The sequence below is a fragment of the Podarcis gaigeae genome (genome assembly GCF_964106915.1).
Source record: "Podarcis gaigeae genome assembly, chromosome: 2".
Taxonomy (NCBI): domain Eukaryota; kingdom Metazoa; phylum Chordata; class Lepidosauria; order Squamata; family Lacertidae; genus Podarcis; species Podarcis gaigeae.
In genome coordinates, this window is record NC_139679.1 from 61,792,795 (window position 1) to 61,817,021 (window position 24,227).

General features: G+C 41.1%; 1 protein-coding gene across 1 annotated transcript in view; it reads right to left on the minus strand.

Moving 5' to 3' along the window:
- The window catches only part of LOC310839738 (uncharacterized protein), a 313,735-nt gene that overhangs the window by 67,010 nt on the left and 222,498 nt on the right, over positions 1-24,227 (minus strand). Inside the window, 3 exon segments of the mRNA XM_083728675.1 lie at positions 17,003-17,029; positions 22,547-22,638; positions 22,641-22,652. Of these exon segments, the coding sequence (XP_083584801.1) occupies positions 17,003-17,029; positions 22,547-22,638; positions 22,641-22,652 (131 nt within the window).

Here is a 24,227-nt window from a genome sequence, read left to right on the forward strand (position 1 = left end):
GGAGCTCTCTGAAAGGGGGGATGAATTTAGCTAGCAGCAACAAACCTTCCTGATCCAAGAAAGTGAGGAGGCATGGCACAGATGGAAAGTATCTCTATCAAAAGAATTGTGAGACTGTCCTCACTCCTTACAAAAAATAATAATTCCTTGCCTATGGCTTGACTTCATTGTTTCCCCCCACAAATGTATTGTAGTTATTTCTTGTGGAATGCATGAGAAGAACAATAGATATAACTTGCTCCAACCCAAAATTACAAACTGGAGTAACCAAAATCCTACCACACATGTGGGGCAATAAAAAGTTGCTACTATAGCAAGGAAATCTCATAAAATCCTCAAAGTGGAGTCCACTTTGCTTTTCCATAACAGATTTTCCATAGTTTTCAAGCAATGCTTTCTCTTAAAATACAAACAATGTTGTCGGTTTCTAACATCCACTGCTTCCCTAACATACAACACAACACAAAACATTACAATTCAATCCTTACAATTATAAAAAGAGTGCTGAAATCTATGTTCCTCAATAGCAAAGTATGTCCCTGGGCATGCTGAGAATCAAGGCAATATATTTTCCTAAAATAAGGACTTTGACTGGGATTTAGATTTTGAGTTATCAAAACTTGGGCAAGTTAAGATGTCCTTTGTTTTTCCTGCTCAAGATAGAAACTGCTATACATTGGATTTGAGCTTGGGCACTGTTGAATAGCTTTGGGAAGAAGAGGGTGATGCACCAATCAATATCTAAAGAGGAAGGATCTGCAAAATTCTAACGAGAAAAGAAGAAATGCTGACTAATTCACAAAGTGTTCAGTGTTGTACTGGGGATTGAAAGTCAAAGTGATCAATGACAATTAAACATGTTTTTGCCTTGGGATTCAACTGATGACACACTATCATGGAGAAGATACTCCAAGCAAGTTTTGCCCACAGCAGCTCTATTTGTTGACTGTAAGAAACTGTCTTGTATGTGGTGAGATTGTCCATCCATGTAGTCCAGTATCACCTAGGAGCAACTCAGGGTCGTTCCCATAATCTTCTACTTCAGATATTTTCAGATGGAGATGCCTGGGATTGAATCTGGGACCTTTTGTCTGCAATGCATTAAGCTATGGTCGCTCCCCTAAAAGCATACACTGAGGTTCTCATTCCTTTAGCTCTTCTTTCTATCTTTCTTACCAGTGCTCACTGAATGTACCTGACATGCTGTTGAGTGTCTCTCAAAGATGGGGCCAGCTGATCAAAAGTTCACATTTTTTTTTAACCTTTTCTTCTTCCCAGTCCCCAAAGCACAGTATGTTTTACTGGTACTGCTAAAATAATCAGGTCATCACTGCTTATTTTTTGTATAAATAATTTGAACCATTAAATAGCAACAACGGGAAAATCTGGCTGCATTTATGGGCTAGCTGAAAAGGTCTACTTCTAGTGTTTGCACTTGCATCTGTTTTTCATTTTCCCTCTTCTTACTCTCTTCCAGATGTAGCTGTCTACAGTGCTAATATAAGCATCAGAAACTATCCCTGTCCTAGCTTTTCTTTAACCCAATCTCCTTCTTTATAATATATTGCTGTTGCAGTTTATGAGGATAAATGCCCACCAGCAGGCAAACACAAGACTGGGCAGCGTATAAAATCAAAATTAACGAGCCCATGTCTGAGGACCTTCTAATAAGCCATTAAATCGAGAACAGCTAAAATATGTAGAAATTGGAAAATAGAGCATATTCTGCTTTATCCTCAGCCTCAGTAATTTATTATGTCCTTACCGCCCCATTGACTCCAACAGAACTACTTGCAAAGTAAGTGGCATATGCCACTTAGAGTAAAGGGTAATACAAACTGGACCTAACACATGCTAATATTTTGGTAAACATGAAAGCAGATCCTGATGTTCTATGTTCTCATCCCTATTGTTTTCCAGTTCAGTGTGGCAGTGTTTATTCTTACAAATTCTGGTGAGGGGAAAAACAAAACAAATGTTAGCTCTGAAACATTTTTTTTTATCGTAATGGCATATGGTTTAGTAGAAGGAAATGCATTTAATGTGATTCAGAGAGGGCCGTAGTGTGCATGTCACAGGCAATGTATCAGACTGAAGTCATAAAGCCATGCTGATAACTTGCCCTCCCCTTCCAATGGAAGGTTTGCTCAGCACAGTGAACCTCTTTCCATAGGTTCCTCCTGAATGCTCTTGCAATATACTTTAATAGTATAACAATACATAATAAATACAGCACAATAAAAGGTCTGGGGAAATACTCCAGACTTTGCAGTATGAGGAGATTCTAATCCCGTAGGATAACTTCTGCATGCACTTCCTTCCCTGAACCCCTCGGTAGAAAGGTTGGCAATAAAGCAAGAACGACAAACAAATTTGCATTTATTTATTTAACACCCTGCCTTTATTTATTGCATTAAAAAAGGTAAAGGACCCCTGACTGTTAAGTCCAGTCACGAACGACTCTGGGGTTGTGGTGCTCATTTTGCTTTACTGGCCGAGGGAGCCAATGTTTGTCTGCAGACAGTTTTTTCCGGGTCATGTGGCCAGCATGACTAAGCCGCTTCTGGTGAAACCAGAGCAGCGCACGGAAACGCCGTTTACCTTCCCGACGGAGCGGTACCTATTTATCTACTTGCACTTGGACGTGCTTTCGAACTGCTAGGTGGGCAGGAGCTGGCACCGAACAACGGGAGCTCACCCTGTCCCAGGGATTTGAACTGCTGACCTTCTGATCGGCAAGCCCTAGCCTCAGTGGTTTAGACCACAGCACCACCCGCATATTTATTGCATTTACTGGCTTTATATCTGACCTTTCCTCCAAGAACCTCCAGATGGCATACATAGTTCATTTCCTCTCCATTCAATCTTCCTAGCAACACTGGGAGGTAGGTTAGGCTGAGAGACTGCGACTGGCCCAAGGTGAGCTTCATGACTGAGTGGGCAAATAAACTCTGGTCTCTCAGGTCCTAGTTCAACACTTTCTCCCAGTACAGGACTCAGGGTGGCTCACAACATGAATTAAAAACAGGTGTAGCTAAAAGACACGTCAATCAGTTATCAATATTAACCAAAAAAAGTTACCATATTAAAAATAGCAACTTGTAACATTTCAAACAACAGCAAGGGGAGAAGAAAATACACACCACCCATGATTCAGAGACCGCTGCGATGGCCAGTTAGCAGCCAAAGGCCTGTCTAAACAACAACAAAAGTATTTGCCAGCCAGTGATAGGAAAGCATAGAGGGGTGTCAGCAGTTACATAATCAGAAATGCCAAGAAGCTGACATCTACAATAAACTTTAAAAGTTGGTCCTTGGTTTATTATGCATTGAATCGGCTATTGTATACCTGAGGTATACAACAACTGAACACAACAAGCATTTGCTCTGGACCTGTGTTGTGTCCCTGGCCCAGAGGTGGCAGCAGTATCAGGAAGTGCATGCCCCTTTGAAAGAGTAGCTCCACCTGCAGGACGAGGAGATCACACAGCTCTGCACTGAAGTACTGCTGCAACATCTGGATTTTGAAACCAGTACATCAGATTATCTGGCTAAGCAACCTGAACTGTCCGGTGAATCAAATCTTTGCTTGAGACATCCATGGACTGGTTAAGAAGATACAAAACTCTGTAGATCTGCAAAGCTACAGTGAAAATATGATTCTTTTCAGTGCTCTTTAGTCCCTAATTATGAGGTTTGTGGTAGGACCCAAGATACAAGGGTTCTGTAGCTCATAGAAGCAACTTGCCTGTCTCCTGGAACTGACCTTGGTTTCTGCATTTAACAGCCCAGGTTCACGTGTTCACCTCACGATCCTTTGAGTCTATCAGTTTCTGAAGTAACGCAGGCAGCTGTAATGAGATCTTTCCCTGTTCTTACTGGAAAATAGCAATGCTTCTACTACCATCATTCACTTACACTCAATGGTAGCACAGCTTCTTGCTTTTTGCCATCTGTCCCATAATTGCAGAAACTTTTGATTCATTCAAACTCTTGATTCATTCAAACTGAGACTGTAAGATGTCACGGTGTACTGGAAAAAAGTGTGCAAAAAGGCCTGGAAACAATCCTGCATAACTGATGAATATTGAAAATGTGAACATTGTCTCTGCAGCAATTATTATTTAGTAGTCCGGGATAGGACTGTGTTTGAAAGATAATTGGTTTGAAGTCTATATCGCGATATTGGTTTCATCTTTCTTGACCTGGAAATATATCACAAATCATGATGTGTGTTAGGGGTGGGCAATCAATCAATCAATCAATATACCCTGCCCATCTGGCTGGGTTTCCAAAACTGGTTTCAAGTCCATATCATGATATTGATTTCATAATTTTTGACCTGGCAATATATTACGAATCATGATGTGTGTGTGTGTGTGTGTGTGTGTGTGTGTATACGCTATGCAAAAATCACAATGTGGGAAAAACCGTGAATCCAGATGTTGCCTCTACACAGCTCCATTCTTATTTCAAATGTGATATATTACAAATATATCCAAATATGATCCAATTTTATCAATGAAATGATGTTAAAAGTTTATCTGCACAATATATTAAAGTTAGCCATGCTGATTAAGAAATTCTATACAATTTCTTAACTCCTTTCCATATCCTCTGAACTCTCTGCCTGTTCTTCCACTGATTGACATTGACTGATATGCTTGATTTTACAAAAGAGCTTTACATGTGGGGTTGCCAGTTTCTCTATGGCTGCCATTAGCTCACTCTTGAAGGAACAGAGGAGCTGGGATAGGCTAGATGCTAAGGGGTTCTTGGGTTAGATTAAAATGTAAACTCTAAGGTTGTTAAATAATAATAATAATAATAATAATAATAATAATAATTTTTATTTATACCCCGCTCTCCCCAGCCATCTTTGTGTCTATAGCATGGAGATTCAATATTTCTTCTACTTTAACATTTTAAAATTGTGTTTCCTTTCTAAAATAGTCTATATTTTTGATACCTATCTCTTTATTAATCTACTCCTTCTTGCCCTTAGGCAATGACAGCAGTCTAGTTGCAGTGTCAACTGTAGGACTGCGTGGTGCCAAGCAATCCCACTGATTCAAGCTTTTGTTTTGTTTCTGCATCTGCTTTATATCTCTGCTGTGGCTGAATACTGCATCTAGATACAGATCAGTGCACAGAAGAGCTGGGAATAGCTATATTTTCAAGTAAACACTTTCCTGAAATAACGGAACATAAGACTGCTGTCTTCTTACAGTCAAAAAAGCACTAGAGGGCGCCTTTAAGCTTAGGAAAAATGTGCAAGGTAGAAAAAGAAGGAAGGCACACAAACACACAGAAGCTTTTGACTCAAAACAGGATAAATGAGTTGTTTTGTAAGGCCACTGTAAAAAAATATACAACATGGACAACCCCATGCATAAGCCATAGTGCATCAAGAGAGTACTGATTTTTACACACACACACACACACACACACACAAATAAAAATTGAGTTGGGAGAGGATATTTGTGGTCTACACAAGTAACTCTCAGTACCTACAGGTATGGATGATATTTTCTGATCTATGTAGGAAAGAATCCCAAGTTTGTTAGTGCTAAGGACCAAGATTAGCCAAAATGCTTGCAACTTTCATTATGGGGAGAGGAATACTATGTATTATGGGGAAAGCTAGGTATGGCTAGAAAGAGTCTTGTCTACCAGCTCTGGGATTCCCTGCTGTAGAAGGTGGTTTCTTATTTCTCCTAGACCCTTCTAAGTAGCACTGGTAAGACTGTAATTTCTGTTCCCAGCGTAGATTGCTGAGCTTTCCACTAGGGATCTTTATCAGCTGCAGTGGGCAATTCTCTAACTAGCAAAACACCTAAAATATAAACTCAAGCTCTGCTTATGTCAGTGGGGTTTAAACCATGTACTTGAATTCTTTGCTAAAGTGGAGCCAAGTTATGCCTAAATCTCAGTGAGGTGCTTGAGCCTGTAAATGTCTTCCAAATATAGAGCCTGTCACTTTTATTATGCTGACTCGTACTTTGTTACTCAAATAGTTCAACGGGGCCGCTCCAAGATGGTAAAAGGTTAAGCAAGGTGAGGGTATCAAATTTGGTTCCTTAAGGAGACTGATCTATTCCCTTCTGCCCCTACAAGCAGTCCAAAGAAAACACTTCCAAAGCTATTGCTTTGAGACAAAGCACAAGTTCTACCTCTTCCCTTTGTCACCTGATCATTACCATATAACCAGGATACTGCTGCACATGGTATTTTTAATACTGCACTTTAGCTCAATATGAATTCTAATTCTATGTCCTTTTGGGGTGGGCTATTCTAAATGTCCATAGGACTGTAGATAAGCTAATATCACCTACTCCCCAAGAATCATGGAGCCAAATAAATTCTAGAACTGAGAACCAGTGGTTAGAGTGTTAGTGTAGGACCTGGGAGGCCAGGGTACAAATCCCCACTCAGACAAGAAGCTCACTGGGTGCCATTGGGCCAGTCACTGGCTCTCAGCCTAACCTACCTCACAGAGTTGTTGTGGGGATTAAATGAAGGAAAAGAGAACCATGTATCCCACCTTGAGCTCCTTGGAGAAAAAGGTGGGATATAAATGCAGCAAACAAACAAATTTCCAGTTCTGTGGGTTCATATCTGTTGATAAGCTGGTACACCTTGGAATAGGAAACTGACATACTTGACCCTACTTTATTGTAAAAGGTTTTTTTTAAAAAAATTACTAGGGATAACAAGCCAATAATTACAATAGGTAATGTACATTATACAGACAATTTAAAAATCACAATGTGCTAGTACTACACTGACTTTCGAACACTATACAAAGTCTTCAGTTTTGATTATCAGGGTGGGGGTGGGGAATCAATAACGGTTCATCTAGGTCTAAGTTCATGAGTAACGTTCTCCTTTTAAACATATTATGGGAATGATTCCATCCCAGCAGGTGCAGTACTCATACACAGAGGAATTATCATAGGACTCAGTGCAGCCCTGTTTTCCCCGTACTTGGCACATACGAAGACAAGTAAGAAGGGCTGGACAGGAATAAGAGACATGGGAAAAAATTCCAGATACTTGTACAGTGTTACCTCGGGTTAAGAACTTAATTTGTTCTGGAGGTCCGTTCTTAACCTGAAACTGTTCTTACCCTGAGGTACCATTTTAGCTAATGGGGCCTCAGGTTAATTTCTGTTCTCATCCTGAAGCAAAGTTCTTAACCCGAGGTACTATTTCTGGGTTAGGGGAGTCTGTAACCTGAAGCGTCTGTAACCCAAGTTACCACTGTAATTACTTGGTGTGCTGATTGCACACACCCACACCCACAAAAACATTATGTGCATGAATTGGGGAAATTTGGTTCTTTTGAACCCTATGGAAATCCCTCTGCTTGTGGATGCTGGGTTGTACTTGAATTTGCCTAGTGATTTTGCCCACCATTAAAAATAACAGGACATTAAATACTGTATTTTTCGCTCTATAGGGCGCACCTGACCATAGGGCGCACCTAGTTTTCAGAGGGGGAAATCAAGGAAAAAAATATGACACACACCCCAGCTCTGGGAGCAGCTCCCGCAAAAGATCACAGTTTGCGGAGAAGTGGACAAAAGCCTGCAGGAGCTGCGCACCCTTTAAAGAGCACTGCTTTCCCCCACTGCCAGCCTCAAACCAGGCCGGGGAGCAGTGCAAAGGCAGCACATGCCTTCCCGCTGCCTCCCGAGCTTGTGGGGCTGGTGGTGGGGGGAAGCGTTGCAGCCTTCCCCCCACCTTCGTACAGTCTTTCTAGTCTCTGCAGGGCAGCGCTCCGTCTCCCTGTTCTTGCTTTGGGCTTAGCCGCGCAGCCTGCATTCGCTCTATAGGACGCACACACATTTCCCCTTTATTTTTGGAGGGGGAAAAGTGCTTCCTATAGAGCGAAAAATGTGGTAACTGATGCGGAAGGGCTGAATCTAAGGAATGAGTCTACACAATTGCATGGATAGACTAGGCAGTCTTTTAACAACACAAAACTTCTCGTTATGTCTTCCTCCTTGTGCAGCTGTTTAATTCTGAATACAGAGAACAATTTGTTTTGGGGGGCGGGTTATTACGTTTTCTATGGGAAAGCACATAACATTTTACCACTTGCTATGTGTACCTAAGCTAAAACAAAACTGCTTACATTCAAACTAGCTATGAGTATGCTTCCTTGCCAGGATGTAATCTCTATTTCACTATAAAAATAGAGTGGCTGTTTCTATATAAAAAAAGTTTATGTTTGGTGCACCATTCTAAAATGCTTAGCTCTTTTACTAACTAACAGAAATAATACACTGATAAAGTTTCATTTTACCTATAGGAATACGACAGATTTCGAATGTAGTCTGGCAAATTACTCAGTGTGTTGGCTAGAGTCCCTTTGTTGGGAGTACAAAACTGGCTCTTAACTCAACTAGGTTTCATATATATTCTGAGGCCCAGAGACCACTGGAAGAAAGAACTCCATCCGGCCAGGAGGTCAATGGGAGGGTACAGAAATCCCTATCTGGGACATAGTACCAATTTGATGCACTGCCTCGGCTCCAGACCATATTCAGCAAAAGCACATCATTAAGATACTTGGAGATACCCCACGAAAGCTTTTCCACCTGCCTCCTGCATTAAGAGAAAGCAAATCCAAGAAGATCAAGATGATGACTAAGGTTTCCGTCATAATCAGGGATCAGTACCTGAATACATACGCTCTCACACAAACACAGACACATTCATTGAACACTTGTTTCAAAAGTTAGATACTATAAGAAAATAGGATGATAAGTATTTTTAGGCAAGTTTGCATCATAATAATTCAATGTTAAGAAGAAATATTAGATAATTTTTGCTCCTTGACCCTTTGTTCTTTCTTGATGTACTTATGCTTCTTCTGAGATGGTACATCCAGTTAGCAAATGTGCACCTTCATCTTGCCCACCATGACTAAGTAAGGTGTGTGTGTGTGTGTGTGTGTGTGTGTGCAGAACACACACCCTCACAGCAGACCTTTCTTAACCCACCCCTTCTTAAAACTGGGTTACACGTGTCATTAGGACACTGGATAACACTGGAGAAGAGAAGATTACTGCCCAGCATTTCTAGTAAACATAGAAACCGCATCACCTCCACTTATCTTTTAAAAAACTACATTCAAAGTACAGTGGTTATGGCCTGGATGTGACAAGCCCAGCATCAAATTCAGCTCCATGCAATGTATTTCCCATCCCTGGGTCCAATGTAGAGTACCTGAAAAATGAGAGTACCTCATTTTTCAACTTCATCTTTTTTTAATCCCCCCAAAGAGCAGGATCTACTATTGCATCCTGTTGCTCCTGAGTCTCACTCGCTGGATCATCACCTTGTCGTGGTGAGTGGGCTTGCACGTTCCTATGACCCTTGTGAGCAAAGCCATTGGGAATCTTGTACTCCCAGCAGGGTCACTCGAACTCAGAACTCAAGGGAGAAACGTGCTAAGAGGCACATCCACACCGTGATCAACTCCTGCCCGGGAACCAATGTCCCGACTATGGAAGGATGTGTGGGTCCAGAATTGGACTCCACAGTCACTTATGGACTTATTGTTAAAACTGTGTTTATGGAAGACAATCTTACTCGGCTACGAGTGATCGCCAAAGAAGAAGAAGAAGCTCCTGAGTAACATGTGCATTAAACTGGTTGTTGCAGAACCCCAAGTGGTGCCCCAGGTACTTTTCTGATGACAAGGTCAATTCTACTCACTCCAAGCTACATACTGCAGGTGTTGGAGAGAAACATTTTGCCTAATCTTATTTTCTCCTATTTCTAGCAAAATCCATGTCTACATAAACTTTGAATCCTTCTGTTTTTTATCTCCCCCCATGGAACCCTCTTTCAGCAAGTTTATTCAGTCTTCCATCATATTGGGAATCATTTTCTGCTTGTTAACACACCACATTGACAACTCCCCACTGCCTGCTGGACACATGAGATCTAACGGTGGTCTGCATTCTGCAATTGCTTTTTTTTAGCTTTTGTTGAGAAACTTTTAATTTAAGTATAATGGGTACTGAAATCTGTTCTCACATTGCAATGATATTGTGAGTCCCAATATTTCCCAACTGTGCATGACCTAATTGCAGTTCTTGAAGGATTGACTTGACAGACTTCAGACACAGAGACACTGTTTGGAGGTCACCAATGTGTGCAGGGATGCCAGAAAGCAGTAAATTGAACTCAAGTGGTTTTCATTCTGCGGGGCACGGAGAGGAGCAGGCAAGGTCACTAACCTTCCAACCCTATTCCCTGTAATTAAAATCCAATCAGACCTTTAGATTGATTCAAAGTGCTTCTTGGTGAGTCCCGGGGGGATTCAGGGACGCAAGACACAAGGAAAACACTTTTTGCTTCTCAGCAGTTGCAAGAACATTGGAAAACGAAAATACATTTGGCGATAGGCAATGGAGAAAGGGAGGAGAGAAAGGGAAGAGAACAGTTTTACTCTGTTTGACAAAAGCTGTTCTCATAAATATAGTTCAAGGATGAAGCACAGTAAGTTGCTGCTTTCTCTTCCAAGCCATTTGCAGAGTCTTCTCATTTCCAGTTCTAAACCAAATTGCAAGATGAAAGCAAACCATATCCCAAAATGTATTTGTGGTATGTGTATGGTGGGCATACACCACCCATTTGTGGTGGGGTTTCCTTTTAATTAGTGCTTTACTGTTGTATTTGTGTGTTAGTTTTCAGTTTCTCCGGGTGGTTTTTGTTGTTATTTTGGATTTGGTTTGTTTTTGTCTTGCAATTTGTTTTTAAAATAGGGAACGAGTACTGAAACTGTACTGTCTTATACTGTTATCTTCTAAAAAGAAAGAAAGAAAAATCCTGCATTTAAAAACTCAGAATTTTCTCATTATTGACCCAAAACAATTTTGCACTGGTAATGCTGTTTTGTGTAAAGTAAAAAGGTTGCTTTTGAATTATGTGGTTGTGAGCATAGTTTATTTTCAGGTGGACAGTTGGTGTCTCAAGAGCTAGTTGAAGATGCTTGCTTTGAAACTAAAAGAAATTCATAAATGGGCAAAGATGGTTGGTGTTTACTACCTAAAACACACACAAGATACTTGAGTGTGGACTAGAAAGAGACATTTGCTGCCCAAGACAAAGGAGAGATGATGCCTGCCCATTGCACAACAACCAATAAGACAGGCAGGTGACTCTTACTGCAATGCTGGCGATGAGGCAAAGTTATCCACTGCACCTAGGCAACAGGCTAACTTTGCAATCAAATATATATCTTAAAAATAACTTAAATTGCCAGTTCTCCCTTCTTAGAAGGAAACAGGTACTTCAGCAGCTGCATCTGGATCTTCCCATAGCTTTAGGAAGCAGGGAGCCGCATGCACTTAATAATATTTCTCCTTTCCGCCATAACCATTTATGCTACATTTTTACACAACACATGAATCCAACAAAGAAGATAAGTGTTTGACTTTGATATCCCACTTTATCACTACCCTAAGGCGTCTCAAAGCCGCTAACAACCTCCTTTCCCTTCCTCCTCCACAACAGACACTCTGTGAGGTGAGTGAGGCTGAGAGACTTCAAAGAAGTGTGACTAGCCCAAGGTCACCCAGCAGCTGCATGTGGAAGAGCGGGAAGCGAACCCGGCTCACCAGATTACGAGTCCACCGCTCTTAACCACTATACCACACAGGCTCGTGCATGCATACTATTCATAAAAACTGGTCAGTAGGCCTGCTGTCACGCTTAATCAATGAGGTGCTTCTCTGTACAACCTTTAGAATAATTATATATTTCAGGGTAGGTAAGAATTCTCTGTTAAATATGTGAATAATGACTACACACTGGCAAAAAATAACATTAAATAGGAAGAATATAATAAAGTTTAATGCAACAGAAATCACTAGGCTAGTTCACTATAAAACATCCAAACAGATTTTAATTGGGAAAACAACTTGTTTCCTTCCCTTTTTGTTTCGTGATGCTTTTCCCCCCAGAAGCAGCAATGGGAAGGTCCTCCTTCAGTTGGCAGAATCCAGGAGCAATGAGACCTGTGTTCATTTTCTTCTTGGTTGCTACTTGTTAGGGGGAAATACCGTGGGCCTGCCTGTATTTTGGTACTGGCGAGGATTAGGTCTGACAGGAGGAAACTTGTAATGTTGAAAAAGCATATAACGTAGCTTGGAAGGGCATGCATTCCACAGCCTCAGGGCTGTCATGGAGAAAGCCCTCACATGCACTACCACTGCCTGAACTTCACCAGGGCCTCTTTGTGGAGAGACATGTTAATATGGGTGGAGTCTCTCCACCCAGATATTTGCGGCCCAAGTTATATAAGGCTTCGTATGTTAAATATGGTCCTTGATTGAGGCTTGGAAGTAAACTGATGAGAAGGTCAGATCTTTTAAGGCTGGCATAATATGTGTCTGGCTGGTGCCGCCCATTAGGACCCTAGCTGCTGCATTCTGATCTAGTGCAGCCTCTGTAGTATCTATAAAGGGAGCTCCACAAAGAACGCATTACTTAGGACCCTAGCTGCTGCATTCTGATCTAGTGCAGCCTCTGTAGTATCTATAAAGGGAGCTCCACAAAGAACGCATTACAAGTGTCCAAACAGGAAGTTACAAGAGCATGTGTTACTGTAGCTGGACTTTCTCTATCCTGGAAAAACCTGGCTGGAGAACCAGCCATACCTGCAGATAGGCACTCCTATCCACTAAAGCCACCTGGGCCTCAAGTGACAACACTAGATCCAGGAGGATCTTTCCTCCCATGGCAAACTCCTGAGCTGGATTAGCCCCCCTCAACTGTAAATCTCCTATTTACAGATTTTTAAAAAAAATATTGCACAATTGCTAATTGCATGAATGGTGTCACATTTAGCTCTCAATTATAGTTCTCATTTGATTCCCTAAAATAATCACACAGTTGGAGTCTTCGATAGGGGAGATGCATAAGCTGAAGTCGGGGCAGGGCCCCTCTGTTGCTGCAACTGCCTTATTGGGTGCACATAGGAGTAGCTGAGAGATGCTGGACTGATAGACACACTCTTCCCTAACTTGCAAGTATAATTTTGACAATAAAGAGTTAATTCCCCACTCTGAACATTCCGTACCCGATGGCGCTGTGACTGTCACATTTTATTCGATCTATCCACTTTCTTCTTCGAAGGACCATGCGGTTGCATTCTTGTTTGGGCCACAATACCTGATAATGCTTACTGTATTTTTAATAGCTATTTGAAGGCTGAAGCTAAATTGGTATCAGCTACGCTAGTGCTGGCAAGGATTATGATACTACCAGGATTAACTGGGCTGAAGAGAACTGAAGTGATTGGCAAGGCAGCCAATGGGTAGCATTATTAGAATGTAAGTGTGTAAAACATCAGTTCCACCCACAGGAATTCATCAAATGTTGTCATACCAGCAGAAGTGGGATACAGTGGTAAAAGGTAAAGGTAAAGGTACCCCTGCCCGTACGGGCCAGTCTTGACAGACTCTGGGGTTGTGCGCCCATCTCACTCAAGAGGCCAGGGGTCAGCGCTGTCCGGAGACACTTCCGGGTCACATGGCCAGCGTGACATCGCTGCTCTGGCGAGCCAGAGCCGCACACGGAAACGCCGTTTACCTTCCCGCTGGTAAGCGGTCCCTATTTATCTACTTGCACCTAGAGGGTGCTTTCGAACTGCTAGGTTGGCAGGCGCTGGGACCGAGCAGCGGGAGCGCACCCTGCCGCAGGGATTCGAACCGCCGACCTTTCGATCGGCAAGTCCTAGGCGCTGAGGCTTTAACCCACAGCGCCACCTGCGTCCCTCGGGATACAGTGGTACCTTGGGTTAAGTACTTAATTCATTCCGGAGGTCCGCTTTTAACCTGAAATTCTTCTTAACCTGAAGCACCACTTTAGCTAATGGGGCCTCCTGCTGCTGCCGCGCCGCCTGAGCACGATTTCTGTTCTCATCCTGAAGCAAAGTTCTTAACCCGAGGTAATATTTCTGGGTTAGTGGAGTCTGTAACCTGAAGCGTATGTAACCTGAAGCGTATGTAACCCGAGGTACCACTGTACTTCTCTCTCTTTCATATTTCTTAGGCTGTCACGCCCAAGTGCAGTGATCAAACTACAGAGAGGAAGGAGAAATCTTCAACTCCTTAGTACATGTGAGGTTTTAACCTCTTGCACTCAACTGTGGTCCCAAGCCAGATCAGGTCACTGCACCTGTAATTGGGACTTCCCCAAAAGGATCTGTTGTTTTATGTCAGGGTTTGCCAACCTATTACCTGTGAAGGCGTTGCCTTACCCCCAGGCAAGGCCCCCAGACTGAGCTTTTTATTGTGTTTTGTTTTATTGTAAGTATCTAGTCCTCCTAGAAAGAAAGTTATAAAGCAAAATGTGCAGGTACCCTTCTAAGCATTTTCTCTGAAATAGTCAGCTTGGCTGTTCCTGCCTGTCACAGTGTTTTTACCCACTGTATGAAGTCAGAGCTATGACTGATAAGTTGAGTTGTTTGGACACCAGGAAATGGCTGGACACCCTGGGGATCTAAAGAGTTATGGTCCCCTTGCTTACTGCACTTTTCCTGCTTCTTACTTTTCTAGTCCTTGGAATCTCCCTTTGTTTTTCCTCAGCAACCAGGATGCATCTTTCCTGTGTCCCTAGAAGTTATTTTCTGCAAATACTACTCTCCTCTCAAAATGTGAAAACTTTGCAGAGGTTTAGGAATGTTTCCTGGTGTGCAGGAAGTACAGGCCAGGCAGTCGTTATGGATTCACTGTATAGTAAACTTAGAGCACAATGAAATCCATGTCTACTCAAAAGTATGTGGTCTTTTATGACTGGTGCCCACAATACTCTCTCAAAATTTGAAATGTGCCCACTGGTCCAAAAAGGTTGGTGGAGTTGTTATGTCCCTCTACCTCAATGGAGATCTTGTAGTCACACTGAAAACAAAGCTAATAGTGGAGCCTTAAAATGGAGTTTCTCAACTGTGCTCATGGAGTACTACATACCAGTTTGAGTCCAGGGAAAGTAATTTGATGCTTGCCAAGGACAATAATGGATCATTTGCTCTGGAACAAAGGGTGAGCCCAGGAATGAATTTTAATGTGCCAGTATCCAAGCATCCCCCCACTGAGGACAGATTATAAATGTATTACAGACTCATTGGTATGTAACTATAGGGGATTAGTACATTCCAACATTTCCTGTTTGCAGGGGATTGTGACTAAAAATAGAGCTAAGACTGCAAGAAATAAGCTTTTTTAAAAACACACACACACGATTAGAGTAGTCAGTAAGAGTATTTCTATGGCCCATGCTAATTCATAAATGAGCATTCAAATTCCTAGCGACTATATTTAAGCAGACCACTTAGAACAAACTCTGTTTGCCTAATCTTTAATAAATTACATTCTTAGCGCCTGAAAGCCAAGAAGGTTTTTACACAAGTTGGTACCTATTTTTTGCTTTTGCCCTTCGCAGAACTCCACCCAGTAGGTAAATCTTTGCTACTTCTATAGCTGGTCCAGCTTTTCTCTTATCTAGAATGCTCATTTACGCTCTATATTTGTCTTTAATACAGACATCACCAGAAGTGTTCCTCCTCTTAGGACCACACCCACCCACCCACAACTCACTTTATCAGTAATTAATTGCTACACTTAATTGCTTCTCATGCTATGCCAATGTAATGAATGGGAAAAAGAGCTAGGAGCATGCCACTTGTTCTTTAAAAACCCTCAAACAAAAGTAGTGTATTTGTACAGTGTTTACAGAGGAAGAATACACCACCGTCTGATTTTAACCTTAAAAAATGGCATGCAGGTATGTAAAAAGGAAGTAACCTTGCTAATGTTTGCTTCAACAGACTTTTTTTATTGCTACATGATGTTGTCATACTGGAGTACTAAAATGACAAACGTGTCTGCCTCTAATAGTGCAATCATATAATCAACTCAGAAATCAGGTAGAGATAACCTGGAGCTACCTCCAGGTAAAATGCACTTGGAACTGCACCCTAAAGCTGAAAAAGTTATTAAATAAAACTAAACAAACAGTCATAAAAATTGCACAGGTACTGGGAAGGACTTAAGACACCTTTATCATTTCTATCACAGCATTATCAAATAGGTATTCGTGATAGCCATGCAACCACATTTCACACAGTAAAAACAGCAACGATGGATGTGTTATCTGGAAAACAAATTGCATTTCCCCAGATACAACTATGGTACATTACATGCTGGAAATTGTAATAATAATAATAATAATAATAATAATAATAATAATGTTCCAGCAATAGAAGCAAGATTTGAGAGAATATATCTGGAGTAGACAACATGTAACAAATGCCTATCAACTGATCTTGCGGCAAGGCAGAGCCCAGATACTAGCCCTAACACATATTCATGTAAATGACTTCAAAAACACCCCAGCTGTTCTTTTCTTTAACAGCCAGATAAATAACTGTGCATTTGCTGTACTGTAATAATCTGTAGATCACAACTAAATATAAGCCTTTCTCTGTTTACAATTAAGCAAACGCTGAGATATCTTAACGGAAATCTGTTTCAGCACTGGCTTTCCTAAAAACAAACAAACAAACCAAGCCAAACAGGCTTGTAATTCCTGTGTGAATGAAGACTTTGAGAATGCTTATTCTGTTTTTCTAAGATGCATATTCTGTTGCATGCACATGCCTTCCCCCTTACACTGGACAGAAGGTGGAAGCCTGTGCACGTGGGTGTTTCATGTAGCTTTGGATGAGATCCAAGACTGCCAACCTGCATTCTAGTTGCTCATCCACTAATGCCAATTAAATAAATTGCTACCAATGCATTTGGAAACAGCTCTTCAAAGATTTAATATTAAAACCTTAAAACTATGATAATGATTGAAAGGGGAAGGGGGAGGGGAGTGAGAGAGAGAGTGTGCTGACAGGGATAGTAAGAAGACTGAGGTTCAGAATGATGTGCAGTTTGGAGAAAAGATTACAAAATAAAGGGAAAGGCAAAGTTACCGGGTAACCAACTCGTCCTGACTGCCCCTGTGATATTAAATAAGGAAAACAATAAGATCAGTCAATTTCACTTAACAACAGCAAGGCATCATAGAATATAAAAAGTCAGGGGTTGATCTGAAAGAGAACAGAAGCTCTGCAGGGGACAACTCCTGTCCCCTGAGCAGCAGGAGAGCAGAACAGAGGTCATGTCTGGGTATAGTATATCCTTTTTTAATTTTTATCTGTGCAACAACCATATGAGGTAGACTGGGTTGTCAGATTGTGATCTGCCTAAGATCATTCTCCATTATGGGTAGTATTCAGCTAAGTTTTACTCAGAGTGCACCTATTGAAATTAATAGACTTAGTCATGTTCTTTAATTTCAATGGGTCTACACTGAGTAAAACTTAGTTGAATACCAGCAAAGATTTAAACTCTCGTCCTGCAGGCTTAGACCCAACACTGCATTAATCTGCATTAGTCCACATAGAACAACTTTTTCTAAGAGTAATTTTTCTACTAACAGGGGATACTTGATACAGTATATCTAAGAACTGAAAGCAGTGTAAAAACCCAAAATTCAGCTGAAAAGTAACCTTCGATTGTCTCTGTTAATTAATGCACATGGTGCTTTCCCCAAACATGCCCTCATGATCCCACTTGATTTTGTAGTCCTCAAGTCACTAGGATCACACATGATCACCTTCATTGTTAAAAAACAATTGTAGCCAAATATTTGATTCTGTAGCTCTATGGGCATGCTGTTCAAGTGCAATTGGAATACTCATGGCGAACTCAGAGTGCAATTAGAGTACATGGGTGAATTTTGCCTCCCTGCTTTTTCTTCTTTTTGAGCTACAAGTGGACATCAGCTGGGGGGTGATGAGTCCTTCTCAGAGGGAAAGGAAGAGCAGCTTGCTTCCTTGACCCCTTTGCTTTGCCTTAGGCTGGCCCATTGCCTAATGTTGCTTCCAACCAGAGATATAAATTCTTTTCTGCAAATGTAAGGCAGCAAGAGCTGCATCTGTACAGCAGGATCAGGTTACACTATGCAGTGTGTACATATAACAGAGGCATAAACCTATATTATTTATATATACATGCAGTAGTGGCATAAAAATGTATTAGCTGACACACTCTTTAATTCTATGCTGCGAAGTTCATGCCTCTTCTATTACAACCCTTGAGAAGGTCATGAGCCGAAGGGGAATATGCAAGTATTTTTATGGGCATAAGTTTAATATGTATTTGGCATCTGGATCACTGAATGATATCTGGACAACAGTAACTCAGTTTACACCTTCAGACAAATGTTCTTCCAATTTTTTTAAGTTTCTGCCTGGTTCCATAGCCGAAATGCTTAATAAGAAACAACGGCTTTAAATAATGGAGCACTTTGATCCATTCAAAATTCTCCTCACACCAAACTGACCCATTGCGATAATTTTGCTTAGCAAAATAGGAACTCAGAACGAAATATAGGATTGGTTCTAGATATCTGAAGATTATCTGGGGCAGAGGCAATCCATGCACTCCTTACAGTACCTTTTCAAGCTGACTCACTTCTTCTTACAATGGGTGACATTCAGATTAGAGGAACTCCTCATAAGAAAGGAAGGTTTAGAGATGACAATTGGTAGATGAGGGTGAAAAAGGAGAAAGAATATGTCTCTCCACTTATTTTATCTTTTTTCACCTGCTTTGTTCATGTCACCTCTAAAATGAGAGACATATGTCCACCTCTCACTACCAGAGGGATTGCCTAGGGCCAACAGGCCTACCCATTTCTGTAACAGTGGTAGAGGTAGTAGTAATAGTAGTAGTGGTAATTGTAATAATAATACTGAAAACCCAATAATAATGGACTCAGTATGTACTATGCAGTTCAGAACTCTCCTGTGTCAGTGACCCTCCATACTCTCTACCTTACCATACAGAGTGTTTTATAATATTTTGTATGGTTGGTGCTAAATTATGAGAGCATGGTAAATATATTATTCAGGCTGCAGAAATTACCTACTCAGCATGTGACTTTAATATCCTCTGTAACCAGCACTTTTGAAGCACTTTTGAACAGCATACTCATTCTGCAGACAGGATGGTCAGTCATCTAGTAGCCATAAATACTGAACCACAAAGTTTAATATTTAATATGTGAACCCAATTTATGGCAACTGAAAAGTAACAAGCAGCTTTGGTGGCATAGGGAGTGAAGAATGAATTTTCGGAATTTTCGGCATAGTATGATGCTTTATGGTATGTGTAGTAATGAATTCCTTATGGCTGAAGAAAGAAAATAAAGGGGGGCATGCTCAGATGAAACCAGTTGTCTTAAATGTAATGCTGTCCAAATACAAAAATATTGTGGACAGGAGAAGGACTTTGTCATTGTTGTAGTTAAGGCTTAGAAAGAAACTATGCTATGCAACTATGAAAAAGTATTATACGGAGGTAAATGAAAACCTTATTTAGGTGAAAAAGGCATATTTGCAATTCAGTCATAGCACATCAGTTCCAAATGAAACTGATTGGATGCAAAAATGGAATAAATATTGCATGAACAGTCCAATTTAAAAAGTAAACAAACTGCACAGTAGAAGGAGTATCAGGGTCTGGTCTTGCAAGTAGCAATGGATGCAATCTAAAGCAACCAAGTACAGTCCTTTTAACATCTATGCAGCTCTACATGGAAACACACCATGATAATTCACATGTGTTATTGATAGCTAAATTGGAACCCAATAAGGTTACATTTTCAGTTATAATATTATGAGGTATGGCAAGGAACAACATTTAATTATCTCCATGATTTTAAAAAAATCCAGTGAAAAGTTACTATAAACAAATTGGCTACACTTTGTCTCTCATGAATTATCAGTGAGCACACATTGCAAATTCTATTGTAGCAGTTCCTGCAGAATTGGCTAAAAGACTCTAAACAGAGTGCCAAGCTGTCATATAGCCCAGCATAAATCCTCAGTGCAATGGTTTTAAAATGGGCTCCCACTGCCATAGTCAAATTCTACTAATAATTACCAGTGACCCACAAATTCCATGAAACTGGTAGATTAGTGCAGTATCTATATTTTAAAGCCTGAACTGGAGAGTACTTTGAGCAGATCTGTTTCAAAGAATCCAGTAGAATAAAATATACCACTAAAATATGTTTCTCATGAATTTTCTTTATAACATCCATCACTGGCTTAATGCTCATGCAGGATAACAAAGCACAGCAAGAACAAGTTTTCTACAACCTCCAATTTTTCTGCAGCAAACTCAAGAAGGAAAAAAAAAAGTTTAAACTCCTATTGCACGGCATGCCTAATGTTCAAGATACAACAGCAAATTTCAAAACTGGCACTTTGATAAATTAAATATCTGAAACCTCAAATCCAACCTCAAACAATTTAAAATCCATATTAGCCAATGCTGTATTAGAAGGATGTTTATGCAGGGGATACAGAAGTGGGGTTTTTAATGTTACATTTTAAATATTATATGGAAAGCATTTTCTGAGTCTTAAGGATACTAAATTGCATTTCCACCATTCACAATTGCAGGCAAGTGCTAAGAAAGATGTGAAATGGGGCACAAAAGCTTCACAAGTGATTATTAAACTAAAAACACACTGACCACCACTTTTGTGAAATTGCCACAAGTGGCAGAATTCGACAGAGTTCTAAATATGTATTTTCTTTCTTGATAGATTTTGGTTGTTTGTTTTACTACCAGACACTAAATAAATTTAAATATTTATTTGTATTTGCTCCTATATTTAAGAGGGAACTGACTAATTTGAAGGAACCTCTCTATACAATTTTTATGAGCCCAGCTGATGAAACCACAGAGAGCAAAGGTATTCAAAGCAGCTTCACAGCCTGACACGGTGTTTTCCTTGAACCCTTTGACAAATCACACCCAACCCAACTTAATGGGTAAAATGAAAAGCTAGGTAGATCACCCATGCAAGGCACCCATCCTCTCCTGAGTGAAACAGGAATTGCCCCCTCCTGCCCCTGTGCTGTGGCCCCACTTCCGCTCCTGCCACACTCTGGCTCTCACCGAACTGCTGCTCAAAGAGTTGCTGCTTGGCTTCCCACTATTGGGAAGCAGAGCAGATGGGTAACATGGCACACAGGAATGCCCTAGCTCTCACTGAATCCGTCAGGAGCCAGGGTGCTCCTAAACGGCCTCGGCCCAGTTTACCTGAAGGTGCGTCTCCACACCTATCATTCTGCCCAGATGCTGAGGTCCAGCACAGAGGGCCTTCTGGTGGTTCCCTCACTGCGAGAAGCCAAGTTACAGGGAACCAGGCAGAGGGCCTTCTCAGTAGTGGCACCTGCCCTGTGGAATGCCCTCCCATCAGATGTCAAAGAGATAAACAGCTACCTGACATTGAGAAGACATCTGAAGGCAGCCCTGTTCAGGGAAGTTTTTAATGTGTGACATTTTAATGTATTTTTAATCTTTGTTGGAAGCCGCCCAGAGTGGCTGGAGTACAAATAATAAATTATTATTATATAAAGTGCTGCCGCTCAGCTTCCCTGCAGGTGAGGGAGCTGCTTGGCAGTGTGGTGGAGCCCTGGCTTTCACCAAACTTGGTGGGAGCTGGGGCAATCCTTACAGTGTTGCTGTTCACTCAGCTTCTCCACCTTTAGGTGGGGAAGATGAGTGGCAACAGTGCATGCCAGAACGCCTCCCTCTTGGCAGAAGAAGTGGCGGAGCATCACCTCTTGCACTTCCACTGCCTGAGGTGGGCACTTCACCCTGTCTCATGAGGAGGCCAGCTCTGCCTCCTCTTCCCCCACTATAGCTGCCTCCCACTTGCCTTTGTGCTGCTGAAGTACACTGTGCCTGGCTGGATGTCAGAATATACTTTTAAAGCATGTACAAAGCACCCACCTCCCGAAACACACACACAAAATCAGGGCACTGTAGTCAATCCTTCAGACAGTTATGATTTCCAGGAACTCTTAAACTACAGTGTCCGGAATTCTTTGAGGGGGGAAATGCATTTCAAATGTGCTTTAAAGTTATAGAGCATATAACTGGTCTCTCTTCATGTTATTGCTAAGGCAGCACATGGAAGGGTGAAGAGTGTAGGTAGGAATGGAAAGCAGAGCTAGGGTTTAGATGACTGTCCCATTAAAACACATTTGCAACACTGGTTTAAAACCTTTTTTGAGTAAGTTCTATGCCTGCAGTGTTTACAACTTTCTGAACAACCTCAATTGCGTAGCTCCCCAGCCACAATGCGGCACATTTAGTCACAGCCTTGTGCCATCAGCATCAGTAGCAACCACCCCTCAGACATGTTAGAGGCTGCTGGAAGCTGGTGAGGTAATTTAACATTTGCAATAAATAATACAAGCATAAAACAGGCATATTGTTCATTTATTTTTGAGACCCACAAAAAGATGTTTGGGAAAAAAATGTTTTTACTAGATTTAAAATAGTCAAAAAGCCATGTAGGCAGAGAGTGAAAAAAGCATTTCCCAAACATTCCTATAACAAGCACAGGGGAAAGCAGCATCTGGTACCAATTTATGCCCAAGACACACCTCTACCCAAAGTACTGTTCCCGTGAAATGACACAGAAAGGAAAATAAATGCCTTAACTTTGTTGACTCATGATCAAGAGTAACATCCATGTACTTACTGGAGGACCTGAAAAACAAAACACAAAACATTTAGCATTAATTACAGAGAACAGAGAGTATTTTCCTACCATATAAATGTTCATTCTGAGGATGACAAATTGTGTGAGAACTGCTCTCCTCCAAAGCATGAACAGTACAACATACAGGTATTTTACACTGTAGCATCAGTTCTTAGTGTGATATCATGTAGTGTTAAGAAAAATAGTATACTAGGTTTAGAAAGAAAAGAAAAACACCTCCCCCAAAAAACACTTAAAGCAAAGAAAATAGTAAGGCAACTTCACCGTATGAGTGCTGAACCATTAGAAAGGACAGAACAAATTTGACTCCTAAAGGTGAAGCTGGAAGAACGTAGGGTCAAAAAAAAATACCATTTTTGGGGCCAGATTAAATAGGGCAGGTGACCATCCTACTTCTAGTTTGTTAAGCTTCCAACCTGCATGCCACAAGAGCTGCTTATTATATACGTTAACCAAGATGCTGGTAGCATGTATCTTTTCCTTGTCCCACACAGAAGGAAAAATTCAGCTGGAATCAGTTCCCTCTTGGAAAGGCTTCCTAGGTATCTCTTGTATCTTCATGTGTGAGATTTTACCTACAAAGGAAGACACAGTATACATATGTGTCTTTTTTGGACACTACAGGTGGTGGATCACATGTTTGGACTACTTTGCAGCTAATAAATCAGAGACAATGGCTTCAGCCTTCTCTCTCTCTCATGCTAATAGTTCCCCATCTGAAGTCTAAAGTGGTAGTTCCTAAAGAAGACTTTACCTTGAACTATTTTTTTGTATATTTAAATTGGCTCGCAGTCAAGCACAATAAAGTGAAACCTCTGGAGCGCTAATATTTGTTTCACTAATAAGGACGGACTCTTCATACCCCAGCTCATTTTGCTATATCCCCACAAAGACCCCTGCCCAACACAGAGGTGAGCATTTAGTTTGAAGAGACTAATGGAATCCACATTTCACTCCTATTTAAAAGAGGCATTTTACACTCTCTTTTCTCTCTCTTTTAGCTTCTTCATGCTCCATTTCCTACATGATCAAAACCAGAAGGATTAAAGGGGGGGGGGGAATGTGGGAAAAATTAAAGAAAAACTGAACTCCCTGGAAAACAATATAAAATGAGAAACATGCTTTTGTTTGTTTATGCAAGTATCTTCAAACACTAAACCTATTTTAAAGCCTCTTTTAATACCATCATCAACCTGCAGAATGGAATTAATAATCACAGGCACATTACAGAATCCACTGACTTCACTGTGCCTTACTGTCTGATCCCCAGATCACTTACGCTGCTGCTGCTGCTGAAGAGCCACAGCTCAGGGTGGTATGGGAAACCAGCCCCAGTTAAATAACCTTTTATTAAAGCTAATGTGTTTGAATGCAGACTTGGATCCTGCAGGGGCTACTGCTTGAGGAAGGGGGAGTGATGCAATTTTCACCAGTATTCCCTGCAGTCTCCAACACTGCCTCCCATGCTGCTCCAAAACGTTATCCAATCCTTTTTTTAAAGGGTGGTATGGTGAATTAATCCAAATTGCCTCTTCCCACTTGTGTTTCCCAAGAGAAGAATT